The sequence below is a fragment of the Crocuta crocuta genome, unplaced genomic scaffold (genome assembly GCF_008692635.1).
Source record: "Crocuta crocuta isolate KB4526 unplaced genomic scaffold, BGI_CrCroc_1.0 scaffold13, whole genome shotgun sequence".
Classification (NCBI taxonomy): domain Eukaryota; kingdom Metazoa; phylum Chordata; class Mammalia; order Carnivora; family Hyaenidae; genus Crocuta; species Crocuta crocuta.
Genome location: NW_027530007.1, coordinates 3986778 through 4013897, shown reverse-complemented (window position 1 = coordinate 4013897; position 27120 = coordinate 3986778). Strand labels below are relative to the sequence as shown.

Here is a 27120-nt window from a genome sequence, read left to right as displayed (position 1 = left end):
ATTGCACTCTCCGCTTTCCTCGGGCCTCGTAACCCAAGCCACCCTGCGAAATTAGGGACTCTGTTTTCTTCACGTCAGGGATGTCAGATGCCTACTTTGGTTTCATCTTTGTGGGTCTGATAACATTCTAGTGTTTCTTGAACCTTAATTAATTGTGCAGTAATTTCTGGTACCGTCCCTTACAGCACAAAGCACGCAGACAGCATCGATTTGGAACTGGAAGTTGACCCTTTGAATGTGGACCACTTCTCCTGTACTCCTCTGGTAAGGAATGGGCTCATTTAATCCCTGAACCGTTCTTCTAAACTGGCATGGGGGGATGGTAAGGTCTTACATCCCCGTTGAGATTGTCAGCAAGGACCAACTTCTCCATTGGCGAGAAGAGCGAACATGAAGGATGGTTCTGAACTTGTCCTGAGAGAGCTTGCTTTGTCTCCCCTGTCGTTTTAGATGTGGGCGTGTGCCCTCGGGCACTTAGAGGCGGCCGTCGTGCTGTACAAGTGGGACCGTCGGGCCATCTCTATTCCGGACTCTCTCGGAAGGCTGCCTTTGGGGATCGCCAGGTCGAGGGGTCACGTGAAATTAGCAGAGTGTCTGGAGCACCTGCAGAGAGATGAGCAGGCTCACCTGGGACAGAACCCCAGAAGCCACTGTCCTCCGAGCGAAGAGCCCAATACAGACAGCTGGATGGCGCAGTGGCACGGTGAAGCCATCCACTCACCGGAAGTATCCAAAGGAGTCACCGTTATTGCAAGTACCAATCCAGGTAAAAATGCAAAATGATTACATCTCAGAACTTGGCACATTTCCCATTTGCTTTTGTGCAGTGACCCCCAGAAAAGTCCATAGGATATTCACATAACATTTTAAGGGTTTGGGTTTGGGAGCTTCTGTTTTTTGTTTTTTGTGTGTTTTTTTTGTTTCCGATTTTTCTTTTAGCTGTAAGAATGCCTACCGCTTCCCTCCTACCCCTCCCAAAAACGAATGCAGAAAGTAGCAAAAAAAAAAAAAAAAAAAAAAAATCTGTGTCCATTTAAGAAAGAAACACAGATTTTGGAGGACTATCTGAATACCGTATACGCGGCTGGGGAATATTTAAATGTTAGGGATGCGTCTTGAGTTCCCGCTTCGCACTTCGTGTCTCTCAGGCAATAGAGAAAGTGTTAATTCTTTAGGGTTCCTAACTTTATCGCCTGTCCTGACTGTCCTTTCTACTGTACTTTTCAGAGCTGAGAAGACCTCGTTCTGAACCCTCTAATTACTACAGCAGTGAGAGCCACAAAGATTATCCAGCTCCCAAAAAGCATAAATTGAACCCTGAGTCCTTCCAGGCAAGGCAGCAGAAACTGCTCTCCACTGCACTGAGTCTGGAACAGCCAAATATCAGGAAGCAGAGCCCTAGTTCTAAGCAGTGTGTCCCTGAGACAATCAGCCCCAGTGAAGGAGTGAGGGACCACGTCCGGGAAACCTCCCCTCCCGTTCCAGAGACTGCAGGACTCCAAGCCTCTGGATCTCAGCCCGTAGTAAAGTGGAGTCCCAAAGATCTTTACATTGGTGTGTCTACAGCACAGGTGACTGGAAATCCGAAGGGGACCAGTGTAGGAAAGGATGCCGCACCTTCACAGGTGCGTCCACGGGAGCCAGTGAGTGTCCTGATGATGGCTAACAGAGAGGTGGTGAATACAGAGATGGGGCCCTACCGTGATAGTGCAGAGAGCGAGGAGTGCGCACAGCCCATGGACGACATCCAGGTAAGCACGGACCAGGTAAGCCTGCAGAGGCCGGGGGGTCCGTCAGAGCGCCCCCCGATACCTTTACAGCCGGTGCCCACAGGGCGTGCGGTTTGCTCGCCAGGGAAGGGTTAGGAGTGTGACCGACGCATGAGAGCGTTGGGGCGTCTTCTGGGTACGAGCCGCGTATTCACTGAGGGAATCAGACGTCGTGAATAGGGCCTGAAGGCCGGGGGCCTGGGTCTCAGCAGAGCCCCCCGCTCTTCACACCAGCTCCCCAGAGCTCACCCAGGGCGCTCCAGTCATCTTCCGCTCCCCTCTGCATCGGGGAGACTGGTTTCCCATTTAAGTACCGGGTTAGTAGAGTCCCGGCCCAGGAGCACGTAGGACCGGAGGCCTGTGGGTAGAATTTTTAAATGACCAAATGTGATAGGAGGAGCCCAGCTGTCCTCCGGCTGTGGTAGAGGTGTGTGTGGCGCGCGGCTCTCAGGAGATGCGGTGAAGTATCCCTAAAGCCGATAATTGACTGTCTTTACAATAAGCCTAGAAACTCCGGAATCCTTGGGGGGTCAGGGAGGGGCCCCTTAGGCGGCTTAGTCAGTTCAGCGCCCGACTTCAGTTCAGGTCACGATCTCCCAATTCATGAGTCGAGCCCCGCGTCAGGCTCTCTGCTGTCAGCACAGAGCCTGCTTCGGATCCTCTGTCTCCCTCTCTCTCTGTCCCTCCCCCCCTCAAAAATAAATGTACATTAAAAAAGAAAAACAAACCAACAACTCCAGAATCCTTTTGGGGGCATTAAACTAGCAATAAATTAAGAGAATATATAGTGAAGTAAACTTGAGGTTAAGCTATTAAGCAAACAAATGCCCCTAAATAAAGTATTCCTCCTATATTTTAGGGGAGGACCCAATGAGCAGCCTGAGTAGGAGCTTGACTTCCTCTCTTTCCAATTTCCTCTATAACCTGAAGCAAGTGTCACGGGGAAACCCCCCACAAGAGATTCAGTAGGGCACCAGGCCTGTCGCGGGGCCACAGGAGGGAGGGGCCTGGAGGTGCCCCGCCCTGGCCAGCGCTCCTGGGGGTGGTCTGGCGGCCGAGCCGCTCGTCCTCATCCCACAAGGGAGGCCCGTGTGCTCCTGGTCCCCGTGGATGGGCCAGGGGCTCCGCTGCTGACCTGCTGTCCCCTGCGGCCGTGGGGAGGCTGCCCGAGAAATCAAAGAATTTTTTAGGAAAGGGGTTGGCAGAGCTTTCCCGTAAGGGGCCAAATGGCAAATATTTTAGGCTTTGTGGACCCTCTAGACCATCATGGCTATTTAACAAAGGCAGCCTTAGATAATATTAAATGAGCGACTGTGTTAGGTGCCTGGGGGCTCAGTCGGTTGAGCGTCTGATTCTTGGGTTCAGGTCATGATCTCACAGTTTGTGAGTTCTAGCCCCGTGTGGGGCTCTGTGCTGGCGGCGCAGAGCCTGCTTGGGACTCTCTCTCCATCTGTTTCTGCCCCTCTTCCCCCACCCTCTCAAAATAAATGAATAAACGTTAAAAAATAAATAAATGAGTGAGTGTGGCTATGTGCCAGTGAAACTTTATTCACACAAACAGCCGCTGGCTTTGGCTATCCCGCATATCAATACTAAGCAGTCTAGGACAGCACTTACAAGCAAATAGTAATAAATCACCAGACAATGAAAATCGGCAGCTCATCTACGTTGAGCATCTAGAACAGTGCTGTTCACTGTAACTTTCTGCGGTGATGGAAGTGCTCTGTGTCTGTGTGCCCCATGACGGTAGCCCCTGGCCGGTGTGGTGTGTAGTGCTGAAAATGTAGCTGGTTTGATTCAGGGACTGGATTTCTGATTTTACATCATAATTTCAAGGAACTCAAGTTAAAAGCCTTTGGATACGAGAGCTTCATGGTAGCTGTCCTTTGCTAAAACAGAATCGATGCAGGAAATACAAAATAACCTGAAAAATTCTGCTTTACATTCTCGCTGAGCCTTGAGAGAATAATACTCTGCTAAATTAAGAGCATGTATCTACGAAAAAGCAATAACCTCAAGACGTATTTCAGCCAAATGAAAACATAACAGTGAAAAATAACGAAGTAATTCAAGAAATGGCAAGGCAGAGCTCGTGGAGGAGAGAGACACAAAACCGGTAAAACTGATACGTCTGTGTACTTAGTGACTATGTGATTGTGTGTACAAGGCACTGGCAAAGATTCTTTAAATCAAGGAGGAGTCACATTTTAAAACTAACCCGGAACTAATATTCTAATTATTTTAACAAAACCAGGGAGGTAGGGAAATGAAGAAGGTGAAGGGTGTTGAAGGAGCTCTCTTGTTTAGGGAAGATCACAGATTTTGTTCCCCTTATGTAGGTAAGTAGAGGCTGAAATATGCTTGTTAGAAATGTCAGGTCACTAGACTGCATAAAAACAGATGACAGAATTTCTAAGTCACTGAAGGGGGAAAAAGGAAATTGTGGCCCATTTAGGAAAACGTTCAGGAAAAACAGCAACAACAGAAATAAGCAGAAAATGAAACATTGCAGGAGTATTTTCAAGCACGATTCATTCCTCACTTTGCCAGCTGACAATTCTAGTAAAAGATTTTCAGTTTGGGTGAAAAAAAAAAAAGGCAAACTATACTATATGCTGTTTGTGAAAGACAGAATTACAACGAAATAACACAAGAAGATCATGAAAACAAAGCCACGCAGCCACTGGCAAAGATATAAAGACAAATGAATATAGAAGGAAAAAAGACACCAAGTGCAATTCAAGGCCAATAGTATGTGTGTACCTTTTGTCAGAGAAGCTAGAACCCTTGGGGTTGTGGACTGTTCTGTAACTAACCTCACAGCTTATGGATATGGAAGCAAAAACCAATAAATACAAAGGAATGTGGAAGCATACACATAAGGTGCCACTGACCTTTCCCTCAGAATTTGTCAGGTTAAGTAGATACAGAAATGTAAAAACCCAGAACAGTGCAATTAGAAAGCTGGCTTTCACATGGGTATTTAATGCATACGATAGATTAATGCAGGGTATGCTTGTTGTGGATGTAATTAATATACATAGCAAATGTATATATATAATTTTTTTTAGATGTCCCAGACATATTGTAAAAATGGCTCCTATGCTAGACCACAACAAGAATCTAAGCATGAACCCAAAGCTGCACATTTAAAGGCTAACTTGTCTGACCGCAGTACAAGAAATGTAGAAATGGATGACATGACTTTTTAGGTCCCGCTGCTTAGAACGTTATTAGTTTGTTTAAAACTACTTAAATGTCCTTGATTTTTGCAGCCCTCATGATAAAAAATGCCGTGTGGCATCCCAGAGTGTGGCACTGGTGGTGATGCTAAGATGTTCTCACACTGATGCGTGTTTATAAAAGGAGGGATTGTGTGGGGTGGGGGAGGGTGACTGTAAAGTTATAACCTTGTCTCCAGAAAGTCCACTTTGCTTGTAATAAAATACTTGAATCCTTTCATGGAAAAGGAATCAAGGTAGGACTTCCTGCTGCTCGAGTCGCAAATCAAGAGGCCAACATGGAAGGAAAAGAAAGGCAGTGACAGTCATTTTTATTCCTGTCACAAGAATGATGCTTGTGTATTGAAACTTTAGGAAATACTCAAGTGTTTTATTTATTTATTTATTTANAGGCTCTGAGCTGGCAGTCAGCACAGAGCCCGACGCGGGGCTCGAACCCACGAACTGCGAGATCATGACCTGAGCGAAATCGGATGCTTAACTGACTAAGCCACTCGGGCGCCCCAATACTCAAGTGTTTTTAACTCACGTCCCCTAAAACCTGCCCCCTCTTAGTGCCCTGTGTGGCCAATCTGGCCCCACGTAGAGTACCTCTGTCACCTGCAGAAAGTTTCCATGCCCTCTGGCCGTCGTCTCTGCCCTCCTCCTGGCCCCAGCCACCACCGATCTGATTTCCATTCCTGAAGTTTTGCTTTTTCTGGAAATTTCATATAAATGGCATCGTAAAACATTCAGGCTTCTGTGTCTGGCATCTTGCACTTCTCATACTGATTTTGAGGCTCATTCACGTTGTCAGATAAGCGTTTTGTCACCTTTGTAAGGGTCCCAGAGAACACCTAGCATTCGCTTAAAACCTTCGACTGCTGTCTGTCAATTTCCATTTTCAAGAGATGTGCAAGGAAGTCTTTAAAAACAAGGCCGTATCTTCGAGTCTGATCAGATACGTGGCAGTGCAGACCAGCTGTGAGGAGTCCTGAGCGCATCTGTTAGGAATGTATTTGGGGTGTGAGGATCGGGAGCCCAATGACTTATTTTTCTCACGTGACAGGCAGTGCACAGGCTCATTTGCTTAGTGACGCCATCAGGGACCCAGATTTTCCCTGAGCTCTCTGTCCTTTTTGGCGACATTCCTTGTGGCGCGTTGCTTCACAGTTCAAGTGTGGGTGCTGGGGCTTGTCTGTAGTCAAGGCAAGAAGAGGGGGTGAGCCCAGGGCATCGATTCTGTTGATCAGGAGAGCAGAAGCTCTGCCCCAAACCCCGCAGCAGATGTCCGGAGAGTCTCATTGTCCAGAAGTGGGTCCCACGTCCTCCCCATTGGTGCCCAGGAAGGTGGGGAATCAAGAAGAGGATTATCTAACTGGCTTTGGTCAACTACAAGCCGTCCCCTGGGTTAGCTCATTGCTGCCCTCTAGAGGACTGGGGGGTCTCTAGGCAAGGCCTTGCTGAGAGAGGTGGGCATCCCTTAGGTTACGCCTAGACTCACCATGATAACCTGTCGGCCTGCTGTGGAACCACCCAGTCACAGTTCCATTAAGTGGTTGACCCTAGCTGCTCAGAGAGTAGGCACGAGGCAGACTTCCTCTAAGATCTGACCAAAGATTTGGGGCCAAACTATGATTTGGAGAAAATCAGGTGTCCTCACATTCGGGTGAGTTGTGTGAAACCTTACAGCGACACTGGGGTACAGCAGATAGAGGTGGAAGGCCGCCCTCGTTCCCTCCTTTTCTCTTCCCTAGGGTGGGTGGGGGCGGGGAGGGGCTGGATAACATCTGAGGGTCCCTTTTCACGTGAGTGTTTCTGTGATTTCCGGATTGTAGGTGAACATGATGACCTTGGCAGAGCACATCATCGAAGCCACGCCCGATCGAATCAAGCAGGAGACCTTTGTGCCCACGGAGCCCTCGGCTTTGGAAAGAACAGAGACTGCCACCATTAGCAGTACCATGAGCTGGCTGGCCAGTTACCTAGCCGATGTCGATCGTCTGCCAAGTGCCGCCCAGATCAGGTCCGTGGGAGTCCGTGGGCCACTGACCAGTGTGAATTCCCAGGCTCAGTGAAAGGCACAGGAGTCTCATTTGATCTGATGAATGCTGTGTAACAGGAGACCTGACGGAAGGAAGGAAACTGTCAGGTCCCTCTTCCTCACCTCTTCTGTGATGTCTCTCCCCTTGNATCTGAAGTTTCATCAAGGGCAGGAAAGCGTCTTCAGTGAGTTTAGCGTTTAGCATTGTGCTAAACTCATGGTAGGTACTCAGTAGGAACTCACTCACTGGAGGACAGTGAAAAGTACAGAGCATGTCTAGCAACTCACTGGACTGAAGGAGGGCAGATTCTTGGTGGCGCGCAGTGGCTCTTGTCTCTTTACTCGGTATGTAATGGGTCGTGCGGATCAGTCACCGGTCTCTCTCCCTTGTGTCTCCTCTTGTTTCAGAAGTGCATATAACGAGCCTCTAACCCCTTCTTCTAATACCAGCTTGAGCCCTGTCGGCTCCCCAGTCAGTGAAATAGCTTTCGAGAAACCCAGCCTTCCCTCAGCAGCAGATTGGTCTGAATTCCTGAGCGCGTCTACCAGTGAGAAGGTAGAGAATGAGTTTGCTCAGCTGACTCTTTCTGATCATGAGCAGAGAGAACTCTATGAAGCTGCCAGGCTTGTCCAGACCGCTTTCCGGAAATACAAGGTAGAGTAGAAGAGAGCTCTGATGTCGTGACGTTTCGTAAGATCGGGGAGAATGGACAAAAGTCAGAATCATCCAAACTAAAACCTGATGCCATTTTCTTTTCCCTCTGAGTCTATAGAATTGTTGTTTGGAGTTATGATGTCACATGAGATTATTAATAATCTTCAGAAGCTTCAGTGAAATAAAACTGACAGTAGTGTGAGATCAGTATCTCCATTGATTCTTGGTAGTGATAACAGATATTTATGATTTAGTTAATATCCAGCAAGTTGACACTTTGCCACAAGGAATTTATGACGTAAAGCAGGGACTTCAACCGGATGGAGGTCTGGGACTGACTGTAGGCGGCCCATGAACTCCTGAAATTTTATGGTAAAGCTTGCGCATGTGCATTTTTGATGGGAGAGGGTCCGCGCCCTTCCATATTCTCAAAGGAGTCCTTGACCGCCCTGAAAAGGTGTTAAAAGCCAACCATCACTGATCCCACAGTAGAGTAGCTGGGGTTAAGTTAGGAACAACGGTGGAGATCTGGTAAAGTGCTTAGAGACCAATAGTACAATCCCCGATTCGTTAACTACTTGGCAGATGAATACTTTTAGACCTCCTGACATCCAGCTCTGACAGTTCTGTTTAGTAGCAGGAACTGGAGATCCATTCTGTAAATTCATTTTTTCCTAATTTCTGCTTATAACTAATTATCACTGTATTTCGGTCAACCTGGGGTCTCAGAGAAAGTTATATGTGAGTAATAATTCTATTTAAGTCTTAAGAAAGTTGACATTTCTGACACAAAATCAGTGTTTCTTACACTAAATCATGGTCTTTTTTCACTTTACCCTCAAGGGCCGACCCTTGCGAGAACAGCAGGAAGTCGCTGCTGCCGTCATCCAGCGCTGTTACAGAAAATACAAACAGGTAAACCACCCCTTCGGGCCCAGTGGGAAGCGCACCTCGTCCTCGTCCAAACGACAGGCCCCTGAGGGTGTTAGCGTGTGGCTTGGCCCAAGAGGACTCTGTCCAGTGCCCGGTTCAAAGACCAACTTTGAATTGCATTGACCAAAAAAAAAACAAACAAACCCAAAGGAACATATTCCACAGGGGGAAGGAGAAAACTAACCCAAACAACTGTCTGCAGTTAAACTTATTCCACAAAGTAATTTCTGTTTAGAGGGTTGACCTTTCGGTATGATCACCTACCTGAGACGCTGGCCTGGTGCCAAAGAAGCTCTCTGTGTCTGAAAGGAGGATCTGTGTTGCAGTTAATTTTACCTACAGCCTCTGTAGCCATTAACTCCACGAGGGAGTTTGATGTGGTGGCCAGAGAAGGTAAATAGTGGCAGTTATCTTTGACCTTGAGTTGTATAAATTATAAACTCTATAGCCACTTTTCCTTTCCACTTCCTCCCGTCTGTTTTCACATCAAGACTTATAGAAATCTGAAGAAGCGTAGAACATTAAAAACGGCTTTTGCATTCCTCACTTAAGACGTACAGGAAGACGATCTAAGTGTTCTTTCACACACGGTTGCTGTTTCCAGAACACCCTGTAAGCTTCCCTAACTGCTGCCCCATGGGAAAGGAAACTAACCAGTGTGTACGGGGCCCCTAGGATGTACGAGATCTTGTGGGCGCATCATCCCATCACATCTGCTCTCTACGATGATTAGAAATAAATAATTTTGTTTCTGTTTTACAATAAAGAAGCTGAAGCTCAGAGAAAGTCCATAAATATCAGACCTTCCTAACCAGGTGGTTAGAAAACATACAAACTTGCCTAATTCAGTTTTGACTGGTCCATAAGTTCAAGCCTGTCAGTAGATTCTAGAACCTTCTATGAGATTGTGCCATATGGAGGTTTTAAATGTTTGTCCAAGGCTTAATAAACACTGAGATGTAGAAGTGTGTTGTTATGTTCTTTTGCTATGGTCTGGGGTTCACTCTGATTTCTGATAAGGGTTGCCATTTTCTTGAGTTTCTCTAGGATTAAGCCTAGAGAAGTGAAAGGGGGTGTGCTGGGAGGGGTCCTCATCTTAGAGCCGATTGAGTTCATGATCCCAGAAAATGAAGGTTTATTGTGTAAACGCTGACACCACAGTACCTAGAGCTGTGCAGGGAGCCGTCCTCACGTGAGCAGACGCCACACAGAATCCACGTTTCACGTCTGGGATTAAAACAGGTGTTTATTCCAAAATATGAGTTTTATTTTTGTTTTCTAAAACGCCTTCCCAGGGGCACTTGGGTGGCTCAGTCGGTTGAGCGTCTGACTTCAGCTCAGGTCATGATCTCACGGTTTGTGGGTTCAGGCCCCGCGTCGGGCTCTGTGCCGACAGCTCGGAGCCTGGAGCCTGTTTCAGATTCTGTGTCTCTCTCTCTCTTTGCCCCTCCCCTGCTTGCACTCTGTCTCTCAAAAATGAATTAAAAAAAAAACAAAAAACCCTCCCAAAGAAGTGTTGTCTACAACCAGGAAGACAGAAGGCAATATTTTTTTGAAATACTGACAAGTAGAAGACAAAATATTTTGGAAGAAAGAAGGCATTAAGATAGCCAGATTGCCTTTTTCCTTCTTTCTTTCTTTTTTTTTTTTTTTCCGGTTGGGCGTTTTATTGGTTCTGGTTTTTAATTTCATTCTATTCAGCAATCTAACATTAATCTTGTATTTTCTGTTTCTCCCCAAGCTGACATGGATAGCCTTGAAGGTAATGACACCCAAGTCCCTCTCACAAACCATTTCACCAGAGTCACAAACGCCACACCCATCACCAGCGACAAGAAAGGGCCATTAAGACGGCAGGGTCTTGACATAGGCATACTCCCCTTGCCAGGCCGCCGAACCTCGGGGCATCTCTGGGGACCACGTGGTTATTCCGTTGGAGTGGGCTTCGGCATTAACAGTTGTTGGACACTTTGTTGGCCATGTCCGCCTCTCTAGAGAATATATCCAGGCCAGTTACCGTGAGCCCCGTGAAGCACAAAACGCACCACCCTGCTGCCCAGTGTGCTTCCCTGGGGTCCAGTAATTTCCGCATGGGTGGTGTGCACAGGCCGAGGGGATGAAAGCCACAGGGGCCCTGCCTCACGCAGTGCTCCTGTCTTAGGAGATTTGGGGGCAAATGAAAATGAAAAGGAGGTCAGACGAGACACGAGAGGGTTCTTACACAAGGGTCCTGTGTCTCGAACATTCTGAGAAGCCAGTCCGTTCCCTCCCCTCAGTCCAGCTCATACAGGCAGGGACATCCTCAGGAGTATTTTCCCCCAGGGTGGTAAGTTGCCTTCTTGCACGCAAGGTGCTTCCTGGTGACTTCTTGTCCCCAGAGTCCTCCTCTTCATCCTCATTAGCCGTTGAGACGTCGCATTTTTTTTAAGTACGGAGAGCTCTGTGCTTCTAGCGCCTTGAGACCGAAATGGAAGAGAACCTCCTCTCCTGTGCCTTCTTCCCTCTCTCGTGTAGTTCTGCGGCTGGCTGGGCAGAGGGCGCCCACCGCTGCCGGCTTCCGGGGAGGTCCCTGGTCCCGTGACACTTTTCCAAGTTCCATGGCATCACCCTTGTGTTGGTCTTCTGAGTGTTAATCTTTTGCAGGTTACATGTCTTAAAGGTGTCAGCGTTTCATGATAAGCCTTGTATTTGGGACCTTGCAACTCAGACATGTGTCCTGTGGAATGATCTAGTCAGGGGTTGGAGGCTGGCCGCTCCGAGCAGGCGTATGTGTGGTGCTGGTTGGGAGGCGTACAGAAAGGTTCTTTCAAAATTGGGCAGTAAATATTAATCTTAAGCATTTAAATTATACTTTCCAAATGTGTTCTCGTCATTCCTAAGTGTCTAAGCGCATTGCTATTAAATGTGTTTTCAAGTAGGGCAAAATATTTGATACTCGGGGAAAAGCACATTGAAAGCAATACATTGAAGGCAACCCTGAAACTAATATTTTGCATTTGGGAAAGGTAGGTGCAAAGGTTCCTAGTTTGCCTCTTTCATAATTGGACCCAAGCCAGAGAATAGGACAATCCAGGGGACAAGGCGCTTTCTCGCTCTCCCTTCCCCGGAGAACCCAAAGGACACACAGACTCGTGGGGCTCCTGTTTGTTACTCTTTTGCTTATTCTTGTTTCCCTGCAGTACGCACTTTATAAAAAGATGACACAGGCTGCCATCCTCATCCAGAGTAAATTCCGAAGTTACTACGAACAAAAAAAATTTCAGCAGAGCCGGCGCGCCGCTGTGCTGATCCAGAAGTATTATCGGAGTTATAAGAAGTGTGGCAAAAGACGGCAGGCTCGCCGAACAGCTGTAATTGTACAACAGAAGCTCAGGTGGGTTGAGATTTCGTGGAGGTGAGGCTGTCTAGGGAAGAGAACCTCGGCGTCACCCAAAGAAGGGCCCTGCTACACGTGCGTGGCAGTGGTTTCCTTTATGGGCCATTCTAGATGCCGCGACGCCATGTAGTGATACCGGTGCTGTCCATCGACCTTTATATCTATTTAACTCCTCCTCTCTCCACCCTGCCCCACTCCCCCCAGTTATCTTGATGCTCGGGTGAGAATTTGGCAGGACCGAAGTTTCCTACTCAGGAGAGGGGCAGCCCCCATCTAAAGTGTGGGGTCACTGCAGGCGAGACCTTGGAAGGCTAGCTAGAGGTGAGCCGTAGTCCGTTTTAGAGAGGGTGATGAAGGCTTTGAGCACCGTAAAATCTGCCGATAGAAGAAGTCCAGGACACAGCAGCCCCGAAGAGTGTATCGGACTCGGGCTAATCAGCCTCTAAACTAAGACAGCCTGGCCGACGCCGGAAGGTCTTCTTCCGCAAAATGAGCTCATGAAGACTTGTGAAAGAACAGTTCAGTGTCACCGTATTTTCAGCCTCGGCACTCCCCCCCCCCCCCAACTTTATGGCCAGGCCAGAGTGCCACCCGCTGCCTCTCCCTTCTCTGCCGGCGACGCCCAGGCTCCGCGGGCCCAAGGTGGTACTGCCGGTGCCGTCGGGCTTGCTGCGTGAACTGTCGAATTAAGAGTCGTCAGTCACTGCTCGTCTGTTTTCAACTCTTGCACATTAAGCTTGGCAGTGCCCTACCCGTGACAGTGATGTTCCGGCTTTTTCAGGAGCAGTTTGCTAACCAAAAAGCAGGACCAAGCTGCTCGAAAAATAATGAGGTTTCTACGCCGCTGCCGCCACAGGTAACATTAAGCCTCATCTAGACGGTTTACTCATCAAGAGCAATAAAAACTCACCCTTCTAACCGCTCAGGAAGTCCTGTGTAAAGCGAACTCCCCGAAATCCATCACAGCCAGCGCCCCAAGTTGCAGTAGGGAAGCAGAGCTCTAACTGCAGACTGAGTGGCCGCCCTGGGAGCCCTGCGGAGCACGCTGTAAGCGAGGGAAGGCAGAGGTTCCTGCCGGTGGTTTTCTCTCCTAGTTTGGGTGTGAGGACAGCTTAGTTGGACTGGCCGTTGATGCCCCTTTTCTCTTTATGCCACCCTGCTTTTCACTCCGAGCGCCTCCCGGGCCAGCGTGTGTCCATACGGAGAACACAGTTCCTGTTCTCAGGGAAGGGGTGAAGCACGCAGGGTTTCTGACGGAGACTCTGTGCTACGTGGCGGGCGCCCCCTGCTGGAGATGTGCAGCAGAGGGAGGCCGTCTGCGTGGGGCCGTGCGTTTTCAGTGAGGAGAAAACGGGCTCCCGGAGACACGGGCAGAGGCCAGCCAGCGGGGTTCCACTTTGTTCCTTCCGGTCTGAGGTTCCTTTGGGAACACCAGCCTCTTTCCGTAGGACTGGGGGGAGCTGGGGAGATTGTTTTGTTTTCTCGATGAGGTTAGGGTTCTGGGCTGACGTCTGTGACGGTGGCCTTCTGAGCTGTGTTTCCACGACCCTAGGTGGTTTTGTGGCTTCCCTGTGCATCGGGAGCTGTGATCTCCAGCTAGAAAGTAGCTCTCGAACGTCTTCTCTCCTCTCCTTATGTCTCTGTACCAAAAGCCCGAGGGTCCAGGTTCAGTTCGATTCCTCAGAGGCTTCCTTTCACTTCAGTTTTTCTTACTCCCACCACTGTCTGCTTGCCAACTTCGAAAATATTTTTGACCTGGAGACTTAACAGGGGTCAGCCGGCCATCTGCGCTTTTCCCTCTGTTAACAAAAGAATTCTTCTCTGGCCTGTTAAGAGGAAATGTGCACAGAGCCACACATTAACAGTAATAAAAATTTTAAAGAGAACATTCTTTAGGCTATATTTGGCACTCTCTAGACAGAATGCCATTTGAAAGAAGCTAATGCACGCTTACCAGGCATCCGCAGCCCATTTGCTCTCTACCCTGTAGCGCCTGGGGTCTTCTTCCCCGTGACCAGCTGCCCAGTGAGATATGCATATTGATACTCAAATGGGAAGTCTTGTTAGGAAATGCATATCAAAATATGAGGCGCCTGCGACATAATCACATTAGTTCTGGAATCCCTACCGAGGTCAGTCCCTCTTCTCTCCCCCTGAGCCATACCTTTGCCAGCATGAGATTGTCGTTGTTTGGTGACTCACCAGGGACTTCCCTAGGCCCTTTTCTGGATGTGCTCGCCTGTGCTCACACTCCTTCCCTCCTTTTTTCTCTCCCACCTGCAAAATGAAAAGCCCAGGAATTTGTCTACCCTGCCCTGCTGGGAGTGGGGTTAATGCTCTCCCAACAGACTCTATTTTCAAGGAAATCAGCTTTACGTGGCTCTTTTTTAGGCCACCTTGAACAAACCAGAATGTTTGCAAGTTGCATTTTCCTTGTTTCTTCTAGTCTTCGCCTCAAGCTTTGAAAATACATGTAGGTAATGCGACCCTGGTCATTGTGAGCAAACTCACATAAAGCCCCATGCTCCCCCTCTGTTTTTCTCGTCCAGAGCCACGCCCTGCATTTACACTGGGTGAGTGGAGAGGGTAAGAAGAGAGTTAAGCAAAACTTACGTGCCTAAAAGGCTGGCTTCCCAGAGTGAGCTGAACAAAGGAACGCTTTTATTCTTGTTTTCAAAGCGCTCTCTTTCTAAGCTAGTCGAGAAGAATTTCACGACGGTTTTACCTTTCTTAAGTTCGTATTTTAACTAGTAGTAAGCTCATGAAGGTGGCGAGAAGGTTTGTTGTGAGGAGAACATTAGACTATGGACTCGGAATTCCTATTCGTTCTTTGGGATAGAAAAAAGACCCCCCAGTGGCTCCTTTCCTTACTTGCCCCATAATGGTTTAGATGTTAGGAAGAAAAAAAAATGAGCAGGCAGGTCTTAATAACTTTTGCATACCGACTGTATCAGGTCAGTATTCTCTTCCCATCCCTGTATCCTGAACATCGGTAGAACTGAAAGGTCGAGCTCATACTTTCCCTTGGACGAGCCTAACCCTGTTTCCACTCTGGGGTATTGAGTATTATTTTAAGAGAAACTGTCGTGTGTCATGTCCCTGAGAAGTATTAAAATAGAAAACCTCATTGACACCCCTCTCAGAAAAGGTAGGTAGGTAATGGCTTCAGGAGTCAGTAAGAAGTGTCCTGTTTCTTAAGGAGTTTGCCAAGTCATACGACCCCAACATTTTCAGACCCTGCGATAAACGGGTGAATTTTCTACCTGCTCATTTCACATACCCCCTCACCACTCTCCTTTTCTTTCTTTCCAAAAAAGAAAAAAAAAAAAAGGAACCACTTTATACTCTCTTTTTGTTGTTGAAATAAAGCTGTGTATACGGTTTCTGCTGTGACCCTCACGTGCTAATAGCTGTTTGGTGTTGTTTTACTGTCTAAAGCCCCCTGGTGGACCATAGGCTGTACAAAAGGGTGAGTTTAGCTGCCTGCTAGCCAGTGTTTACCTTTATCTTCCATTTTCAATATTTTGCTTTTTGCTTGCTTGCATGGGGCTGCAGCCTAGGTATGCCAGTAAGTTTCACATCCATTTTGAATGAAATAAGAGAAAATGAAAACTAACCCTAACTTACTAACACTGCTCCGTTATACCACGTGAAAAACAGTCCCAGACAGCAGACGTACAAATGCATGAGTAAGCGCAAGGGAGGCCCTTCTGAAACCGCCGCAGGGCATGCTTAGAACTCGGTGGGGGTCGAACAGGGCTGTGCTGGAAGGAAACGTCAAGCAGGTGGTTACTTGTGACCCAGATCATTGGCCACAATGCACTTCTCTCAACTACCGCCGTGTCCAAATTCCTAAAGCAAGAAAGCTCACCAGGTGATACTGGCTGTTTCGGTTTTTTTTTTTTTTAAACAACAGATCAACTTCTTGTTTAGAGTTACGTTTTCCCCCATTACCCTGTTCCTATAGTTTTCATTTCGTAAATCTCCTTCTCCCTGGTGCCATGAGGTAAGTCAGCCCATGAAGCTGCCCTTCTGAACCAATGCAGGACATTCATCATTAAAGAGCGAGCAAACCCGACTCCCAGAATTCAGTGGCGATGCCGAATAAAGACAACGCGGCGCAAAGTGTGTTAAATCTGCATATTCTATAATAGCAGTTGAGAGTGGACGTTCCAACAGAATTTGTAGTTTAACGAAATGATGACGAAGAGGTGGCCGATGGACACTATTGGTGTCCTTGAGGTTTTAGATCGTGATGCTGGTTTGTAGCTGTACACAAGGGGCCGACGTCTCTGTCAGAGGTGACTGCCACTTGCCTGAAGGCCGAGGAAAGGATTTATTGTCAGGAAATTGATTTAAAAGGCATATAATTCACCCAGAGCAGACTCGAATGTAGATTGATTTGACGACTTTTGTCCGATGGACTCAGAGAAGATGCACTTAAACAGGTAACAGCGGAGCAGCGGAGACACCTGTCAACTCCGCTCCATTCAACTACCTCCCTTCTTAGCCCCGACAGTAGTGCTTTAGTCATTTGTAACATTTCCGAGAAGAGATGATAATTCAAAAATTCTAGTACTTCTAATGGTTCTGAAGCTAGTATTTTTCATCTAAGATGCTGGTATTTATTCATTGTATTTTAAGTCAAAGATCAGCTTTTTCTTAAAAAGCTTTCGTAAGATGGTAAATATCTTAGGCTTTGTGGGCCACACAGTCTCTGTCCCACCTGTTCAGCTCTGCCCCTGGAGCATGGGAGCAACACTGGGTAATATGTAAATCAGTGGTTATGGCTGTGTTCCAATAAAACTTTATTTACACAGATACTCATTCGTTTGCTGGATGTGGCCCATGGGCTGCAGATTGTGGACTTACGATGACAAGAGAACTGAGTTTTTATAGGTTCTTCCTCAAACAAGATCCAACCCCTATAAAAGATTTAAAGTCTCATGTGATTAAAACCATGGATAGTCACTGAAAGAAAATGTATTTTAAAAAATACAACAGTTATGCTGGTCTGTAAATTTACTAGCTAGTCTTCTTGAGAGTTAAGCAGTTGTTTACAGTCATCCCACGTGGTAGAACTGGCTCAGAGATGTCTGTGTTTGAAATTTTAAAAAAAGGGCAAAAATCTCCATTTCTTTCTCTTTCCATTCCCTTTCACTCCCTGTGTACACAGACAATATTTGTTTCCACCTAGAAAAAAAACAAAACAAAAAAACAACCCTGCAAAAGAGCAAATGCATGCCCTAAGGTTCAGTTTAACAAAAAGCTGTAGTATCTTGCATGTCACATGCAATGAACACGACCCCTGCAAGGCACCAGCATCTAGCAAAAGTGGTTGCTTATGCACTCTGGAAGCTTGTTAGCTTCTGGTACAGCGGTGAGCATTTTTTAAGAGACCATTTTCTGAAGGTGCCTTCCAATGTGAGGGCCCCCCCCACCATAACTTCCTTAGCACCTGCTGCATCCATCGCAGGCTCCTAAAAGTCCTCTCCAGGCATGGAAAGTTGGCATTTCGTGACACCCCCGTGCCTCCCAGGCCTTGAGGACTTTGAGAAAGAGCAGCTGAGAAGCTCAGGCCCCTTCTAGCGTGGTCCTGTCTCGCTCCCCATGTGGATGGAGGGCTAGCCTCTCTGTGGCTTTGTCTAGCTGCTGGTAAGATCTTGCCCCCTCTTGGTTCGGTCATGAGACCAGAGACGTCCCTCCAACAGCCCCCACGTTGAAATGACTCGTGAGGAGACAGGGCATTCTCTGAGGAGAGTTCTTATCGGTGGAGTTTGTGTGAAAGGACCCTAAGATGCTTTTTTTTTTTTGGATTAATGCGCAAAGCCTACCCTACTGAAGACATTTAAACTTTCTTCATCAAAAGATGATATTTGAAAACTTAAGGAATTCGATTTTGTGACGCAGTGTTTGTCAAACACCGGTCGGCTCCACGTCCTAGGTGGGTGAAGCGGAAGGGTGTCTGGAAGGGTGTCTGGAAAGGTAGACGAGGTGAGGCGTCAGAATGCAGGCACGGTATGCCAGGTGTGGCGCCAGAGCCATCAGAAAACAGCACCGGGCCTTCTCGTTTTCAGTCTTTACTTGGGGTTCGCTAGGAAAAAGCACCCTCCCCCACCCAGTGCTCTTGGCCGAGTTGACTTCTCTTCATGCAGCATTACCTCCAGGCTCAGCCCATCCTTTGTCCAGGCTCTCAAGTGGATTTTCCAAATTCTCGAGCGCCCCCCGGGTGTGTTTTGTCTGGGACACGGCTACTGCCCTTCTATGAGACAACTCTGGGGGTGCACAGAGAGAGGTTTCAGTCGGCAGTCTTAATTCCTTTCTCTGAGTTAATTCAGGGGTTCCACGACTTTGCAAACAGAGAGGATTGCTGGGGCTGAGGAAGTTCTTCGAAGGGCACGTCCTGAAAACGTGACTCGGGTGGCTCCGACTCAGTCGTTCTGTAGTGGGTCCTAGCAGACACCGCGCTACCCCGCCTGTAAAGAGACCCCAAATAACCGAATCACGTGACAGACTCATGCTCGGGGTGTTGTGCTAGAGGGGACGGTGCCTCCTTTTCCAGTTAGAAAATGGCTTGCCACTTCTCTATGTATCTTCTTTAAGATATTGGGGGGGGGGGGTTGCGGGTGTTAGGAAGCGTTCTCATGAATTGGAGAGATTGCTCTCTGACAGGTGATTCCTGGACAGATGGCTTTTTCTCCCCCCGAGATGGTATTTCTGTGACGGGGCTTCATGACCTGTGCCAGTCACTACAGGTGTTATCAGAAACCGTGGGAATTCCGGTTTCCAAACCCCCTAGTTTTGTAAGTGGTTGGCCCCGTCCCCGTGTTCAGTAAAGGTGGGTGCAGCTGTCTTCCTGGCATGAAAGAGCCGTAACTGGAGGAAAGAGAGGTAACGCTCTCCGGTCACAAAGGTTTAAGCAACAGATTTTCCCTCTGTCTGACCCCTGGGCTTCTAAACACTGAACTCTACCAGATGCCGCCAGTTTTCTTGGTAAGTAGCGATTTCGGCGCTGACTCTGGAGAGCAGTCCCGTGAGCTACCTTCAGGGGGTCATTATCAAGTTCTGCGGGTTCCGCTCACGCCTCTTGCTTCGTTTGTATATACTTTAATCCCAGGGACAGCTCTCTAACGATGCCCAAAAGTGCGTTGCCTAATTGAGAAGAGTAGACGGTGCTCTAGGTCAACAACGGGGCCACCAGGCTTCCTTAGTTGGATTTGACCCGAGGTGTGGTTTTCCCAAGTGGCCTGATGCACTCGGTGAGGAATAGGAAATGAATGTGTGGGATGTGTTGTCATGGCTGCAATTGAAATATCCCAAGTGATTTTGTCTTACTTGCCTCTTTTAGGAAATGAATATTTCTGGCACACAATGGTGTGTGTTAAATTGCAGACAACATGCTCTGTGTCATTCTTATTGGGCCTCTCTGTCTTTTTTGTTTTGCAATCCAAATGAGATTTCTGGAAAATGGCAAGATCTCACTTTTCCTAAATCCCCCACGAGCTATTGCAGCTCTCAGAGCCACAGGTAACTACTCAGAAAGCCGCACCTGGCTGCCCTCTATATTTCTGACGTCCAGCATTGCAAGAATATATCTGCTGAAATCCACTGACTCATGAAACATTTCTCTGGCTGAGCGTTATCGAGTAGATGTAATGAAGCGGCTTTGCCTTACGCTTTCACCCATGGAGCCATTGTTTGCTAAGAGTTTCGGAAGCAGGCCTCCCTCATTTATTCGTGAATTCTCATCGGACGTCTGATGGAAGCAAACCCTGTGGGCTTCTGCTGGCTTTCAGTGCTGTTGCTTCACATCACTTCAGTACATTAGAATGCAGCATTCGTTTTTATGTTTTCTCGTTTCTTGTTTCCTTTTTTTAAATTTTTTTGTTTGTTTGTTTGTTTGCTTTTTGTTGTTGTTGTTGAGACCGCAGCAATATCCCAGTGGGGTGATTATTTTCAGCCTAGAAGGCTTGGGCAAATCCCGGGCTCGGCTTCCGTTTTCATAGTCGAATGGCTGCAGGCGCAAGTCGCACTGTCCTGATCACCTCCCCTCCTAGCCAGTGCCGGAGCGTGCCCTTTCCCGAGGTACCGACTGGACTGACGCGTGCGGCTCAGAGACGCGCTGCTGGCAGCTCTCCTTAGCGGCCGCGACAGCCTCGTTAGCTCCAGAAGCTGCGGTTTCTGTCCCGGGTTCATGGTCTGCACAGCCCCAAGGAGGACTGCTCGGCCGATCTCCTGAGCGGCGGAAAGCAGAAGCCAGTGTCATCCTCACGGGGTTTGTTTGTAGGTGGCCAGGACATCCCTCAGTGATGCCCTTGCTTGGCCCCGCGTGGATCTAGCAGGCGTCCTTCCCTGAGGGAACTCAGCCTCAGTAACCAGCAGCCGAGATTGGACGGCACGTACGACGCAACGAAAGCTGGTGGAACATCTCTCTGTGTTCCAAGGTCCGCAAACGCGGCGACCTAATTCCAACTTCAAAAGGAATCTGGCCCACATTTCCCAAGTGCGTGTGCCGAAAAAGTAGTCTTAAAACCCAGGTAATGCTAGTGACACCAGTTCGATCAGTTGACGTTGGTTTGGGGCCATAGAATCGATTTTTTTCTTTGAATTTTCAACTGAATTTTTCAGTTGCCTTTTTTGCATCATGCGAATACAGCATTTGTGAGACGTAGCAGTCGTACCAGAGGGATAGGAAACCAGATCTCTTTTTTTTCTTTTTAACTGAAGAATGACGAGGAGGGATAATTATTACGAAAGAAGTACACTCCTTGTAGCACATTTTGGAAATACGAATAAGCAAGAAAAACCCAGAGGTGATAACTAAACTTTCAATGTGACCCCTCTCGCTGTAGGTGTGTGTTTAGTTACCACGTGCCTCTGGCTGTTCATGTCCTAAGACAAAGCAACAACAAACTTCTGTAACTATTTGAAACTCTGATCCAAAACATCTGTTTTTTTAGAATTGGCTAACAAAAGTTCTAGTCTCAAATGCTCTAAACTCCTTCGGTGATGTAGTGAATTATTTTGCATTTCTCTAGAGGCAATATAACATTCAAACATTACTTTTTGTCCAATTGATGTTTGACTTAAGAAAATTAGGTATTGCTAGCCTTTCCTAATAATCTGCCCTCAAGTGACTTAGAACTCGATTTATGGCTTCCATAGGGTGGATCATGAAAGTCTCTCAATTTCATCTGAACTTCGAGAGGTTAATTAACATCCACACAGTCTGCCAATTGGAAGTTGGAGGAGGCTAAAGATCTTCCATTTCCTTGATTCTTATTCCCACTTTTTCCCCTTCTCATATCTATTTCATAAAATTGATAGGTACATTTTATACGGAAGAATTTTTGTCTGCAGAACACTGTAATACAATCAACGTAAGGTCTTAGACAGTATCTCAGAGCTGAGGAAATGCACTTGTTAGGAACACAGTTGTTAACTGTTACCAGTTTTCAACAATATACTTATCTCGCACCATGGAGATTTCTCCAAATGTCTTTGGAAAAACCAACACAGTAATCATTTGTTTTTTTTTTAAGTTGATTTATTTATTTTGAGAGAGAGCCCAAGCAAGGGAGGAAGAGGAGGAGGAGAAGAGAGAGAGAGAATCCCAAGCAGGCTTTGCACCATTAGCATGGAACACAACGAGAAGCTCAATCCCACGAACCCAACCATGAGATCATGACCTGAGCCAAAACAGAGTCAGACGCTTAACCGACTGAGCCACCCAGGCGCCCCCAGTAATTGGTTTTTTTAAATTGTTTTTTAATTGTTTTGTTATCCTGAGGTGTGTTGGAGACAGCGGGGTGGGGAGGTGAAGGCAGACAGGCCTGGGCCCTAATCCCCATCTGCCACTCAGTTAACTGTATTGTTTGGGATGCGCTGCTTCATTGGTGTTAATCTCAGGTTCTGCATTTACAAATTGGAGATGATGGTGATGTGTCTAGAGGCCCAACCAAGGTAACAAATACTAAGTAGCCCATACAGCTGTTGAAACAGAAGGCTCCTCTTCCTCTTTCCCTAAATCCTCCTTGTGCAACTTTCTGTAAAAAAAAAAAAAAAAAGAAAAGAAAAAAAGCCTATGCGGTTGAAGCCATTCTGGTACCATTTGTAATGCTAACGTTCTGTAAAAACTTCATCATGAAACGAAGAACTAAGCTCTCCGCTGTAGCTCAGGAGTGATGTAAGTCTAGAAAATGTATCTGAGATTGAGGTGTCTCCTTTCTCCAGTATAGAGGATCATTCGTCCCCTCTGTGTGTATGGACACGCGTCTCCTTCACTTAGAGCTGCGCGAGGCTACCGCTAGTTCGTAGCAGACCATTTACGTGGTGACTTTAAAACCTTATGAAAATTTAGTAGCCTCTTTAATTAATTTCAAGAGAGACTGCAAAAAAACACCCTTACAAAAACAAATGTGACCATTATAACAAGAAAAACATTTAAGGTATACTCCCCATGACCAGCTGATTACAGCTTCTTTGGTATAAGACTGTATAAAATGTTTCTGGTTTATAGTTCACTCTCCTTTTTCTGTCAGTGATGAACTCAATATTCTTAAAGCATTCCTCTTGACTCTGGAAAAACTGTGGATGGATATCTGTGTTTATGCTGTGAAATTTTGAGTTCGGAATTCTTCAAATTCTAGAAACCTCATCAGTGATGGAGTCACTGTTGCGTATTTGTGAATGAGTTCTGTACTAGTGCAGAAAGAAGATGTCGTATGTGAAATAGCATGCACACTCTGCGGTGACTCAGCCACTAGGTCTGCACAAGTACAGATACTTTGCATGCCCAGAGCAGAGGGGGCATCAGTGCATGCCTGGCATTCTTCCAGCCAAAGGGCTGTTAGTATAGATACTGCATGTTTAAAAATTGAACACACAATATGGCATGTTTCAATTTTTAAAAAGCCATTTATTTATCAAGTATGCATGTCCAAAACTAGGGACCTATAGCGATGCACAATTCTGTACTGTGATATGATCCACATTACCCTAAAATTTAATAGGCCGTGGTATATTTAATTATAAAATGTTAAGCTAATACCTGGATCCAGTTAGGCACACAGCAGTGCGTTCTAAACGTGCCTGTTACGAAAGAAAGATGTCACCGTCCTGAAGAGACCCCGTTTGATCAAGCTGGACCTCATGCATTTAGTAAATCTAGCAGACAAATAAGTTTTCAAACATGGTAATTCTTTTTAGTATTGGTGATGATGATAACGATGAGGCCTTTTTTCTGAAAGAGAGCAACTTCTCTTTGCAGAGATTGCGCCAACTTTGCAGAATATTCAGAAATGGTTCTGCTTGGAGGTGGTAAATATATCGTTTTCTTAAATTGCCATAATAGCGTGTGTGCAGGCCACTGAATCCTAGCCTGTGTGATGTAGCAGTAAGGCGCTACTGGCTTTCAAAATGTTTTCTTCCCCCCTGAGTGTTAACAAGAATCTATTTAGAAAGTGACCTGGCATTTGTTTTAAAATAGAATTGAAACACACCGGTATCCCTGAAGATAATAGGAGAAGCTTTATTCTTAGAGAATCAGAAAACTGTGTCTGGGAATTACCTCTGGAGAGGCCCATATGAGAAAAACAAATCAGACTTTTTCTGGTGCTGTTGAGATACAGGGCACACGTTTCCTGAGAAACTGACGCTTCTGTTTGGCTAAACTCATTCTCCCAGCCCCATTTTTGGGAAACACAGGTTATTATATGGTATGTAGAGCTACATCCTGTGTATGTAGTATATACGTACTCCATTTGTAGCTCGACGTACTATATAATAACAACTGAATGCCGTGTACAGCACACGCCGACTTTAGGAGTTAGACTCTGAAGTCACACTTGCATTTGATCTTTTCGCTATTAAGGCAAGATCTTAATTCTTTTTCAATAAGAGAGAGAATCTTCCAGCTACAGCCTCTTCCCCGGCACACCCTGCACATCAGGTGGCCGTAGTCAAAACCCATGGCAAGTTTTTATATTGAAAACTACAGACTGGAGGTGGTGATTAACAAATAATCCGCTGACGCGAGCTTTCCACGACTCCGTTGGTAATCATTTCATTGAAATTTGTTTACTGCAACATGTTTGATCAAGAGAACAAAGTACCTTACCCGTATGCACCCTGTTGCTGTCCCCCTGGGAGCAGTGGGGGGAGTGACCTGAGCATCTTTTAAAGTTTCAGTGTGGATGGGAGGAAGGTAAGGAGTTAACGAACATCAGAAAGACTCCACAGTACGTGAGCCCAGTAGCAGGGCTGTGCAGGTGCAAGGTCAGCTTCAAGATACCCAAGAGCCTTAAGTCTGTGAGCAAAGCAGTCCAATCCCAGCGTGTTATCAGAAGCTAAGGAGAGGCGTGTGCAGTTTCCCTAACGTGCCTCCTGTGGAACTGCGGGGCCTCGGTGGTTGGTCCCAACAGGCCACGAAGAAAGCTACGCGAAGAGTTAACCTTTTGTAAGAGCGAGCATGTTTCTGTCCCACGTGACAATGCAGCCGACTTGGGTTTTGCTTTGTGCTGAGAGCACTGGATGCAGAGCAGTTTCAGGAAGGGCCGTGTCTTCCTCCTTGAGTATCTCCCCCAGCAATTTAGCAGGACTTTCTTTTGCCATCAGTCTTCCAAAGGGTTTTTGTCTTGGTTTTTTTGTTTTGGGGTTTTTTTTTTTGTTTGTTTTTTGTTTTGTTTTTTGGCTTCAGAGGGAGAGGAAATGCCCTTCCCTCCGTTTGGCCACAGTGTCACTAAGTAGCTATCACCTGGTGTTCTGTTCTGTTTCTCTTCCAGAGTGAAAGAGTTGAGAAAGGCCAAGGAACTTGAAGACATACAGCAGCGACCCTTAGCAATGTGACATTGCTTTTCAGACTGTTTTCATTTCTGTTTTTAGCAGAGACATGCAACAACTTCGACACACACGCACGCACACACGCACACACACGCACACAATCCCTCTGCAGTTTTGGGGAGATCAGCTGCAGGATTTTAACAGGAATGTGTTGGTCATTGCATTTGCACTTTCATGGACAACTTTTAATTTGATCAGCAAGACATCTTGGAACTCAATCTTCTGTTGGATCATGGGAAAAACAAAACACCACGAGGAATCGAAAGAGGCTTCCTCTCCTCGGGAAGAAGCCGGCTTCCTTCTCATCTAGGGCTGTATTCAAACATCGTGTGGAACTGTACAAATATTTATACCAAAAATATAGATAAGCAAAGGTGGGGATGCGCTCGCAACACAGGAGAACGCTGCTCCTGCACCTGTCTGTTACTTCCAAGAAGCTGAATCTTTGGGATTGACTCTCAGTGGAGGGCTTAGACCATACCAATCTTCATTGGGTCCGTGTGTTCTCATTTCCTTCACTGGTCTTCTTTTCTTTTAATTCGTGTTTGTTTTAATCTCTACAGCACACTTAATGCAACTTTTAAAATCTGCAGGTTTTTAATGTCTTGTGGAAATTTGCAGAGGGTTGGGTGTGTGGTAAACGGGGAATGCATGGGAATTAATGAGAAACAGCTCACAGAGTTTAACTTTATTTTCTTGTCCCCACCACCTCCCAGGAACCTGCGAGTATAGTGACCATCTCGTCCCTTCTGTCATGCTCAGCACTTTCATTTGTGGGCCTTACTTTCATGTGCAATGAGATTTACTTAGAGAATTGGTACAGCATGTAGCTTTTCTTAGTAACCTTGGAAACTGTAGTCATTCTAAGGAATCATAAACCTTGCCTGGACATTTGCCACCTAAAAGATCAGTGTGGTGCTGCGTTCTGGCCAGTAAATTCCATATTTTTGGCTAATAATCTCATCCAAACTGAGCAGTTTCTGTGTATATATAGAAGGTAGAAACGGAAAGTGAGAAATATTTGAAAGGGATTATATTAATTGCTAAATATTTTATTCACAAAGGTCGATAACATGGCGAGATAAAATTATTTGTATAGTTTTGTCTGAATGAGCGAGAAAAATGTGGATGTATTGTTTGTATATATTGTATATATTAAAACAAAGAGATATGTGCATGAAATCAAGAAAAAAGAAATGAACAAAAGCAAAGCATTAGTGGCTATGGTCTGTAAAATGAAACAAAAAAAAACTTTATTTCACTATAAGAGTACTTTATTTTAAATGTTCTTTAGAAGAACATTTTGCTAAAGCATGACTAAACTGGAAAAAAAAAAGAGCTACTGTATTTAGACTTAGGATAAAAGGCAGAGTAACATTACTTAAAAAAAAAAAAGGATATGTTTACATTTAATTTTGGCTACCAGGAGTTTATTTTATTTAATTTAAAATTTTTTTGCCAATGGTGCCAAGTAATGTGAATGCTAATATTGCTTAAGAAAATTAAGTTACTTTTGCTAAACAGATAATCATAAGATGAATCCGTGTAGAGCTTAACACCATCCACTCACTCCAACAAAGAACACTTCGAACGATCAAAACCTGACAAAAGAAATAGTACGAAAGGTCGAAAAATGTCTCACGTTTTCATATCTCCTGCTGGAAATCAGAAAATGTAACAAAAATTGCACACACAAAAATAACTAAAAATTTTAAAAGAGGCAAACTGGTCTTGTAAGGTTGTCATGGTCTATTACTCTTTCCATATAATGAGGAGCCAAAGAAATCTGATGCTTTTAAAAATTAAACTACTAACGTTAAATTGAGAGACTAAAGTTCGCATTTGCGGATGCCAGTTTAAAACTCCCAGGTGACGTTTGAGGATCAGTCGGTGTAAAACTGAGATTAAATAGCTGTGGTGTTGTTTTCTTCTTCCTCTTGGTTCTGGCTGCCAACTGTAAGTTAAAACTCAAGGCTTGTTGTGAAGCCTAAAAATATTCACAAATAAAGCTTTTAAACTGGCGTCTTTAGAAGGAAGGTGGATACAAAAAGATTGTGGTAAAAACTGGGGTCAGTGCTCTTGGTGCCTTTTCTATAATTGTACTTGTTTTTAAATTACTTCCTTTCACTGCCAACCTCGGATTACTGTACAGTATATGTCTTACCGCTTGTGATCAGCTAGGAGAACAGTATCAGCCCCACAACTAGTAACCCACCTGTACATTTGTAAACTGACCTGGTTCCGTTTTGTTTCTAAACGTGTGGGTGATGTTGCAGCTGTTG

General features: G+C 46.0%; 1 protein-coding gene across 1 annotated transcript in view; it reads left to right on the top strand.

Annotated features, from left to right (window-relative positions):
• The window catches only part of CAMTA1 (calmodulin binding transcription activator 1), an 821930-nt gene extending 794816 nt beyond the window's left edge, over window positions 1–27114 (top strand). The window contains exons 18-28 of the mRNA XM_077763975.1: window positions 186–264; window positions 451–766; window positions 1228–1751; window positions 6829–7016; window positions 7443–7689; window positions 8533–8604; window positions 10364–10384; window positions 11802–11995; window positions 12780–12854; window positions 15437–15467; window positions 24781–27114. Coding sequence (XP_077620101.1) covers window positions 186–264; window positions 451–766; window positions 1228–1751; window positions 6829–7016; window positions 7443–7689; window positions 8533–8604; window positions 10364–10384; window positions 11802–11995; window positions 12780–12854; window positions 15437–15467; window positions 24781–24813 — 1780 coding nt within the window. The 3' untranslated portion in view covers window positions 24814–27114. The remainder of the gene's footprint in view (window positions 1–185; window positions 265–450; window positions 767–1227; window positions 1752–6828; window positions 7017–7442; window positions 7690–8532; window positions 8605–10363; window positions 10385–11801; window positions 11996–12779; window positions 12855–15436; window positions 15468–24780) is intronic.
• The last annotated feature ends 6 nt before the right edge of the window (window positions 27115–27120 follow it).